Genomic DNA, 10,030 nt, shown 5'->3' on the forward strand with positions numbered 1-10,030 from the left:
CCTTTTTGAGCTGCAACGGACTATAGGTAATCTGTACTATAGTACAGATTATGTACTATAGTAAGTTACAGGTCAAGAAGGTAGCGGCAAATGCCCCTCAAAGGGATTCGTAAATCCCTCCGCCAATCCCGCATCCAATAGCGTCCCGTCGTTTCCGTGACGTCGTGGCCAACGCGGGAGAGGGTGTTGCCTTCTTGTGAATATTTACTTTTTATCTTTCGATCATAAGGTGGAGAACTGGGCCAGTTGGTTGACGTTATACATGATGGGGAAACAGCTCAGAAAACACGGACTACAAAGAGGAATAAACACGACAGAACAATGCTGTACTACAATCTTTCGACTTTGACTTAGTGTTGTGGAAGCCACGAGAGGGAGATTAGAATTTTCCTCCTCCGATGGAAACAAAACCAATTTGGGGGGTTAGTTTCCCATTCTGATGGTTACAAAGGCCACTTTCATGGGCTCGGTTCCCTCTCCGATGAATACAAAGGTCGCTTTCTTAAAACGTGGGCGTCGGAGACAAGTTGGCATCGCTCTGTAGCCCTTATCTATTCACTGAAGCGGAACAAGGGACATTTCCAGGGAACTATTCTTTCGACTGCGGATGGACTTGAAACGGGCTCATCACGCTTATGGGAGGAGCTTCTCCTGCCTTCTTGACTTGTAACCGACTATAATGAACGTACCTCCCCTATAGTGCCGCTGCCGTCAAGAATGCCGATCCCGTCACCACATTTCATTACAGCTTCATAAACAACAACCGGGTGGTTTTTGGTTATCGTTTAATTCAGTTAAAAATATTTTTTCTTGCGTTTTCCAACTAAATATTGATGGTTCCTAGGTACTACCGCTATTTGTACTACCGCTACTTACGACATGCTGCAGCAAAGAAATTAACTTCCCCTTTAAAGAAGGCGGGGCGAGTTCCTCTTATCATTCCGCAGCTAATAATATTCCAGCATTAGCAACAAGGCAATGATGCCGAGGGTGGACGTCACGCGACACGCAAAAGGATCATTCTATTCTGTACAACGATCTCTGCATAGTCACCAATTTCCCGTCTTTCTGTCGCAGTACATCGAAGTTCAGGCGCCTCCCGGGGAGACGATAGCCTACATCTACCAGGACTGGTCCGTCTTTCTCCCGTCGTACACCATCTACGACCGACGCTGCAACCCGATCCTCGCCGTTCAGGGGCCGTTCTGCACCCAGAGCTGCATCTACTGCTGGGACGTGCAGTTTGAGGTGACCGCTCACAGATTTCTCAAAGTGATCGCCACTTTAACGGCGCGCATTACATCACCTTACCCCTGTTTCGCTTTTCTTTCTTTTTTTTTTTAATAGAGTAACTGTACATGTTTTGCTTGCGAGGCAGAGTAGTGCAAGGGTCTCAAGTTTTGTACGTCTAGTATTGCTGGAGAAGAAGCGACTGCCATCCTTGGAGGGCACGCGGAGGGCTTGACATGAGGCGGCGGAGGTACACCGAGGCCGTCGGTTGTCGTTTTATCTGCTTGTACACAGCTGCTTTAAACGGAGCTTTCGTTATCAAAAAATAAAGAAAGAAACGCAGTTACAGATGCCTAAGTGGCACGTACAATGTACGAAGGTTCAAGAAACTTCTTGCTCGTGAGACTTCAGTGAAAACCCTACAACGTTGCCTCCTAAGAAAAAGAAAAGAAAGTAGTGTTTATTTTATTGCAAGCATAAACTATACTTCACCGAATGCTCATTCTCCGCCTGAATGTAGCGATAGAGATCCCAACCAGACGCCCAAGTTTGAGAACGAACCGTTAACTCAGTGAAACATTACGAGTTATTTGCAGAAAAGGGGCCCGTTTTTGCCCGTTTTCGATAACATGGCGCGATTCGAATTCCTGTATTCGAAAAGTCCGTCAGCTTCTAGTTTCCCATTGAAAATTTCAGATAATAGCTGACAACTTTTCAGTAACACAACGGTTAGTCTGAAACTTTGGCGTCTCGTTCGGACCGCTAGGGTTCCATTTGGGCAGATAATGGGCGTTCTCCGGTGACTTGCGTTCAAATTTGTACGCAGACTGTCTTTCGTATGACGTGTTGGCGGCGAGATGTTCTGGTGGCGCCATCCTATGGTTCCCTCTTGTGACGTCATTACCTTGCGAACAACAAGTTCAGTAATGTTGGTAATGAGCGTGGTGGAAGCTTGAAAGCATTGCCCTTTTAAATCGACACTACCAACACCGTCAAAACGGTTCTTACATACTCTTATTTCCGCTGATGAGAAATTCTTTCCTGACGTCATTGCCAGCACTGGGCCAATCATGGAAGGCCGATCATTGCGACGCTTTCGACCGTTCACGTCGCCAATAGGCAGAGTGACCCTCGGCTTTAGGGAACGCTTTTCTCGAGCGACTGTTCGGTTTGCAGTTGATTGCCGCGCGTGCACCCGTGTACGGTGGGCATTAACAGGGAATAAACTGCTTTCCTCTTTCCGCTAAGCTATCCGCAGCGAAGAGATTGCTACTGCGCCTGCGTGCCGCTGGCCTTGACTGAAGAAATCCGGATCCCCCAGCGGGTTGTTGCGGAGAGCGTTGCCGGACGGCGGAAACGATCTCTTTACAATGAGCTCTGGTTGGACGAAAGGCCGGCCGGAGGGCTGAAACCCCACATGGGGCGGCGCCCCTGATGTGATAACCTTAAATTCCCTAAATAAGAGCTTCCTACAAGTAGCGACATTCTTTGAAGCGCCGACTGGGCGACGGTGCCGGTTTTAGGAAGCGAATGGCAGCGCACAGCAGAGGTTTGAACCGAATTCCGCCATTTTGTTTGAACGGAATGTGTTTTGTCATTGGTATTGGTTGTCGTTACCTGTAAAAAGAAGTATCAAGAGACTTTAGATAAGCTGTCTGGAGTCAGGATGGAACGGACTTTTGCGGCTTTATGCTAGGAGGAAGGGGGCGTGTTTCTGCCGGTATGCCGTGCATCGGTCAGGAACTTCCTACTCCGCCTTGAGTGTATGTAGATAGTGGCTTCAAAGAGTCATATTGAAATGCCGCACGCTTTGTATTATTTCTTTTAGGGTCAGTTGCCCATGACTCGCTGAGTGCATGTCCTTAGATAACCTGATAGCACTTCACCGTCAAATATTTTATGCTTTTGTTTTAAAATTTTGTATTAAGTTTATTACTGTTGCTTATCGGTGGTAACATCCCCCTTCAACCCTCGCATAGAATCGCGGCAGTTCATTCCAGCCTCGCTCCCAACAGCTCATCGCATCATGGGCGCCACGTGCAAGATTTCCACTGCTCCGGCCGGCGTTCCGTCGAGCCAGCTCATGCTGAGGCTTAGTGTACGATCTTCAGCGCCGTCAAACGCCCAGCGCGCCTATTGTTCTCCTCCGAAATTCCACAGAAATATGACTTTCAGCTGCGTCTATGTGCCTTTGGCTAGCGCATGGTGGAGCCTGCAAGTTTGAGCGCGCTCTTCGGAGACGTAGACACGGCTCACTAATCTTTTACACTGTCTTCGTCCCAAGGTGCGGACGCTGGCTGGCGTAATCATCGGCATGATCACGAAGAAGTGGGGCGGCTTCTCCCGGGAACTCTTCACGGATGCAGACATCTTTAGCGTATCCTTTCCACTCGACCTGGACGTTCACTACAAGGCCGCTCTTCTGGCGTGCACCATGCTAATAGTACGCAAACACAGTTCTTTGCTTTTCGACTTGATAGCTCAAACCACTATGCTCGTACTAATGCGAAAGTATTAACTCTCCCATGGAGCGAAGCCGGCTTTGTCTGTAGCAACGAAAACGGCACCCGAATTCCCATTAGCTGCGACGCGTCATGAGGCCCCATAGCAACGGCATCATCGTTGCTAAGGAGCCAGCCGAACTGCTGGCGGCGCTGCGGGAAGGGGGGGGGGGGGGGGGAGGGGGACGCGTGTATGTGATGGCCTGACGTTAGGCATAACGTTAGGCCAACTGTTACGCTTTGAGTTTCAACGTCGTCAACCGGTACGCGCAGCCATTTGACGTGAGGGCATGACGCGGGTATGCGCTGGCCTGACTTTAGGCCTAACGTTCCGGTTTGAGGTCTAATGTCGGCAACCGGTACCCGCAGATACGGCGATGATGATGATGATGAGATGACACGTGATTTCAGCACGCGCCGCGCCGAGCATCGCACTCTTGACGCCGTGCCGAGCTTCGCACCCCCGCCGCTGCCTCACTCAGCGGCGGAGCAGTCACCAGCGAGCCAGGGTGGTCTGCGCGGCGCACCGCCGCACACCTTGCTGGCGCTGCGGCCGCTTCTGGCGGAGTTCAATTGGACATTAATGCTTTCGCATTCACAAGTCATAACAAATGCTTACGTGTGCTGGAATTTTTTCTCCAAACAAACCGGCGCGCTCTTAGCGGCGTCGCACATGCGCTATGGGGTATGGGCGAAAAGACCGCCGTACCCTTAATAAAAAAATAGCATGCGACGTTGTCCTGTTGATTTTTCATCTTCCTGGCAATTAATCATTATTTTATTTACTTGGTTACTTTAGAAAAGGACAAAGCTCGTTACGTTGCAAAAAGCGGAGTGAAAAAAAAAAGGTGACGAAGCGCGATTCATTCCGCATGGATGATGGACGCAGCAGAATGAACGCTAAAGCCTGATTCGCGCGATGACATTCTGCTTGCTAATTTCAGTTGCGACGCCGCTCAAGCTGAAAAGAGGCGTATATAGGGAGAACAAGGGTTTTAAAGCAAGTCTCTGGCGCATCAGAACGCACGGAGACTGACGCTAGTCAAAGGGCAGTGTTAAAGGAATACTTCAACGAGATTTGAAATATATCTTTCCTGTTCAAAAATAGGTCGAATATGATCCACAATATCCGTAAATGACAATCGCACGTTTGTATTTTGAGCCTGGTGGTTCTATTTTTAGTTATAAACGGCACATTCTGGCAAGCGCTCGGAGAAGGCCCAGCTTAGAGCACGTGACATCCGACGCAATCGTGACGTAGGTCGTCTCGGGACGAGCAAAGCTACCGCGAGGCTGACGTTGAGAGGATGGCCTAATCGTTCCAGCCACCGAAGCGGCTGCTTTTGTAAGAATCTGGAGTGACGAATTAATCTTCTATAATCTTGTAGAGGGACAATAGCGACGTCTGGGACGCACAAAAGGAATTCTCGGGAAGAAGGGACTTCCTCCTTCCCTTCTTCTCTCGTCGTGGCCGGAGGCGACACAACAACCGTCACTAAGGCTCCTAGGTGGGCATTACAAACGAGGCGTTAGCGCAATCTACCAGGTGCTCTTTGCTAATCGTTTAATTCGTTTTAAAATTCCTTTGGTGGTTGAGCTGTCCCTTGCGTTGAGACGTCGTCGAAACCGCAGAAGACAACGCCGCGGTGACGTCTACCGAAATTGTAAGCATTCCCTTGTGGATGTTTACAACTTTGGCCGCACGGTGGCGACACGGTTCGATCCCCTGGCGAATAAACCAACACACTGCTTGCCAACGAGTTCGCGTTTGCCTACATCAAGTGTGGGCGAGGCGCATGCGTAGAAAGAACATTGGCACGAGCTGAGTCGTCTGTACATGCGCAGCGCCCGATGCAACGCCACGGCAGTGTTGGAAGTGGTGGGCTACAGGTTTCGACGTTACTGGCAGCACGTTACTTTGTTCGCTAACGTACTAACGTACTTCTGAGAATACGAAGCGTCTAACGAGTGAAGTATTTTTTGCTACCACTTTACGATATAGTCAATGAAATTACGTTACCTCTTGCTTTGGACTAAAATGTTTCACGTTTTTGTTCTCTTTAAGGTGTCAACGCACCATTGAGACCACGCGGCATTCTATAAATCTGACCAACGAAGGATAAAAATACTTTCGAATTTCTCTTTGAAAGTTTAATTGCTGTCGAAGTTCGTAACTGTGGCTTCTCGCTGCAAAACCTTGAAATCCAAAGTAACGCAAAAGCAACGTTCCTTAGTTATACTTATAAAATAGCGCAAGAGAAACACGAAGTAAACAAGGGAACAAGACAACCCACTGGCCTTCATCGAAAGGGCAAGCGCGGCCTTTAAACAATGTTTGCTCAGAAAAAAACAAAGCATATATACATACGCAAAGCGGCAACACGTACAACTAAGCAGTCGGTATCCGTTCATGCAAAAAGTGAAAGCCGTTTACAACTCCCTGTAACGCCGAATTGGAGCGCAGCTCTTGAGGAGGAGGAGGGAAGGGTAGTGAGGGGAGGGTAGACCCTTCCTCCTCCTCCTCCTTCTCCTCCCCGAGGTCACGTGACCTCGGGGGGGGGGGGTCACGTGACCTCGGGGAGGGGGCACGTGACCTCGGGGGGTCACGTGGGGGTCGCCTTGGCGGTCACGTGACCTTGATCTGACCTTGGAAGGGGTCACGTGACCTTGGGGGGTCACGTGACCTTAGGGGGTCACGTGGAGTCGCTTGGGGGTCACGGGACCTTGAGGTGACCTTGGGGGTCCCGTGACCTCGGGGTCTCGTGACCTTGGGGTGACCTTGGGAGGGGTTACGTGACCTGGGGGTCACGTGACCTTGGAATGACCTTGGTTACGCCGACGGCGACGGCGGCGCCACTCAAGCCGGAAACGGGCGCCTAAGAGTTAAAACTGAAATTATTCTCCATGAAGCACAATTGACGTGTTACTGACGCATGCCGTCCCACTTCTTGTCTGGATCAAAAACCAGTCCAGATGTTCACAGGCAACAGACTCACAGCTTCTCCCCAGAATCCTTATCTGCTGAAATCCCGGAACACAGCCACGAGTGTTGCAATGTCTGACTTTTCCGAAGCAACGGCAATGGTACTTCGTTACCTTTGCAGGACGGTAACCAATCTCAGTAACGCATTCATTTTGACGAACTCACGTGAAACGATGGTGTGTACGCATGTTTTTTTTTCGTATGAGCGTGCTCAGCGTGGGTTTGACGGTGGCTACCTCCTCTGTTTCAGGATTACATGTTCTTCGAGAGCTCGTTCGTCGGCCGAGGGGACATACTCCCAGGAATGCTGTAATCCAAGCTGGTGCACTCGGGACGCGGGATCGGGGCGCAGTGTGCAATACATGACAGTGATCGTCCGAAGGCGTCCCCGTCTCCTTTCGCGCCTGTGATTAGTTAGAAACGACCCTGCATTATATCATGGGCGCAATTTGTGTAAAATGTCCGCCGACGAATTTCAAATTCCGCAAGTGAATCTTCTGCGCCAGTATTTCTTGACATACGATCGAGCGTTTATTGAAATGCGCGATACTTTTCGCTGAACTAAAGATTACGTCGCAGAATATAATATAACAATTACCACGAGGCAAAAGCGGAACACCCGATTAATATTTCGATTGCTGAAGAATGATATAGTTCAGTGCCACGAAACATTGAAGACAGCATTTTATAGAAATGCAGTCATATGTGCATGTATGGATGATTATTTGTGAACCTAAAAATTGAATTATAATTTGATAAATATTATGGAATGCTACCTCAAAGGTCCGTCTACTTTACCAAAATAAAAAAAAGCGAATGAACAACAGTTAGGGAGATGAACTTTAAGGTGATTCACCCACTCGTCACTCAATGGGCAAATTTCGCTAGACAAACGTGAGTATCAGGAATGCGCAAGAGTATTGACTCTTCTGTATGTTCGTTATGAAGACGTAATAAAGGTCGCACAGCCCTTAGATTTTCTCCTCAACGCGTTTTTTTTTTTTAGTTTTTACAAGTAAAACTCTGAAATATTACCGTTTTGACTGTTTTGAGCGCATTTTGTGGCAGTTTTTATATTGAAATGACTTATAAGATAAAAGGGACAGAACGAATGGTTGTACGTACTACACACTAGCAATCACAAGCCAGCTTGCTGCGTTTAGACGCTTGTACACGCTTCTTCGTCGCTTCAAAAAGCGAGCTAAAGACCCGCCACTTTTTTTTTTTTTTATTCCTAAGCACTCGCCACTTTTGTGAATGCTGAATATCGCACCGGCCAGAAGCTCTTTGTTTACAAAATGCTGGGTTCTGAAGGTCGCACGCTGAGCACAGCTCATCACGTACATGTTCGTCGGTTCCGAACGCGAGAAAAGCGCCGGACGTACAAGCTCTAAAAAGGCACCACGGTCAAAAGATTTTTTCTACCTATGACCTTTATCTCGTGCATGTTCTGATACTACTTATTACAGACTCAACACCATTAGCCAACAGGGTGTTAACAAAATACGTTTCTGTGGTTCAAACATGGCGACTTCTCATGCAGTCTGAAATCAGAGCGAGTATTTACAGCGATAGCTCTCAATGGGATCTTCCCACCCCTGGTAATGATACCCGTTTTTGATGTTTCAGTCACTGATGTTGTAGTTTTGGTTCTTAATGTTGTGGTTGGCGATGTAAGGCGTCTGTCGTGGATGTTGCCGAATCCTAGAAAAAGATAGCCCGCCGGCGGCGAGAACTAAACCCGAGTCCGCTGGGTGTGAAGCGGAGGCGTTACCCGCGAGCAACGTCACAACTTTTTTCTGATTTCTTTATCTTTCATACGTGGTAGTTATAGGCGCAGGAAAATACATTCATCGAAATATTAATTCCATCGTGCACACGTAGACAAACACAAAGATGATATTATTTAGAAACTCACGCGTCGCAGATACACTAGGCGTCGTGCACATGTGTCCTGCTGACGGTGCAGAATATACAAATACAGCTGACAAATAATTGAAGTTGTTAATACTATACATCACTCGCATATAGACAGTATGACTGTTGTTCAGAAACCGGGGAGGCATAAGCATCGGTTAAATTCGAAGAACCATTCTGATTGTATGAATTTGAAAGCATAGACGCGCCTAACTTCCGCCACATGTTCCAAAAACAAAGATTTCGTCGTACGAGGCTTTTCTGCGTGTCGGACAATCATTCAACATCTACATAAGCTGTTAAGTCCTGTCAGCACGAACATATTATACGGAATGGTTTTGTTTCTTGAGAACGGAAGAAAACGCAGGCTGTAATTTGTAAGAATGAGGCCTTTCTGTAGCAGAACTGTTGTAAGTTGGGCGAGTTGGTATGGTGACATGGTGAACAAAACAGCGTACAGAAAGACAAGGACACAGAAAAGGACCGTGCCCAACATACTCACAAGCGCTGTGTGTTGTGCATGTTCCTTTTCTCTGTCCTTGTCTCTTTGTGCTCTGTTCTGTTCACCTTTCGGTAGCGTATGTTGGAGTACATCCCTAAAGAAAAATGCGTCACTGCAATATATAAAACAATGTTCGATTTTCTCTAGCTTGTTACATAGTCGACAATTTAAGGCGCAAAGTACAAACGTTCATTTTTACTGAATGTAAGCCTTGACAGGTAATGTGGAGGTATGTTATTTAAAGAAAAATGTATTTGTTGATGGAAGGGTTCCAATTATCCTAACTCTTTTAGAGACATCACTGACGGGGTCAAGAGTAAAACCAGTGCGATAAACTGGTATATGAAAAATGCTCTCTCTAACACTTGCTGAGAAGTTTTTATTGGTACACTAACCAAATATTGTAATGAAAAGTGTGTTTTAAGAAAGTCGAATGTATGAAGCACCTTCTTCGAAAAGCCTCTAGGTCTACCGTGAAATTTTGACCCATTGGAACAACCAAAAAGTGTAGACTCTCGAGGAGTTGCATTGCAGTGCAGTTTTAGAAAAAAAAACACATGCATCACATTCTTAAAAAAAGTTACAAAAATAAAATAACGACACTAAGACAAATAGGTAACTTAATCCCAATCCTTCAAGTTCAAGTGGGAGGAAAAGGTTATTTCTTCTTAGGGGTTCCTGTGTCGAGCACCATATAAAAGCTGGAAAGATCCTAGGAATTCTGTACGTTCGTTTGAGCGCAATGAAACACAGCAGCACATACATTAGCTTTGAGAATAGGAATATGTTTGCAGAGTCCTGCCCATTTTGAAAATCGATGTCTTTTTGTTTCCACGCATCTGTTTTTCTCTTCAATGCGGTTCCCATTGACAACCAATAATACCCACTACTGAGGAT

The 10,030-nt window shown here is 47.2% G+C and overlaps 1 protein-coding gene across 1 annotated transcript; it reads left to right on the plus strand.

The window, feature by feature from the left end:
- The first annotated feature begins 981 nt into the window (after nucleotides 1-981).
- Nucleotides 982-7,186, plus strand: LOC121837472 (phospholipid scramblase 3-like). The gene is made up of 4 exons (XM_042293074.1): nucleotides 982-990; nucleotides 1,078-1,272; nucleotides 3,515-3,673; nucleotides 6,965-7,186. Exons 1-4 carry the CDS (start codon nucleotides 982-984, stop codon nucleotides 7,025-7,027), a joined length of 426 nt encoding a protein of 141 aa, XP_042149008.1. The 3' UTR covers nucleotides 7,028-7,186.
- The last annotated feature ends 2,844 nt before the right edge of the window (nucleotides 7,187-10,030 follow it).

This window comes from Ixodes scapularis, unplaced genomic scaffold (assembly GCF_016920785.2).
Source record: "Ixodes scapularis isolate PalLabHiFi unplaced genomic scaffold, ASM1692078v2 PGA_scaffold42__2_contigs__length_573088, whole genome shotgun sequence".
In the NCBI taxonomy this organism is placed as follows: domain Eukaryota; kingdom Metazoa; phylum Arthropoda; class Arachnida; order Ixodida; family Ixodidae; genus Ixodes; species Ixodes scapularis.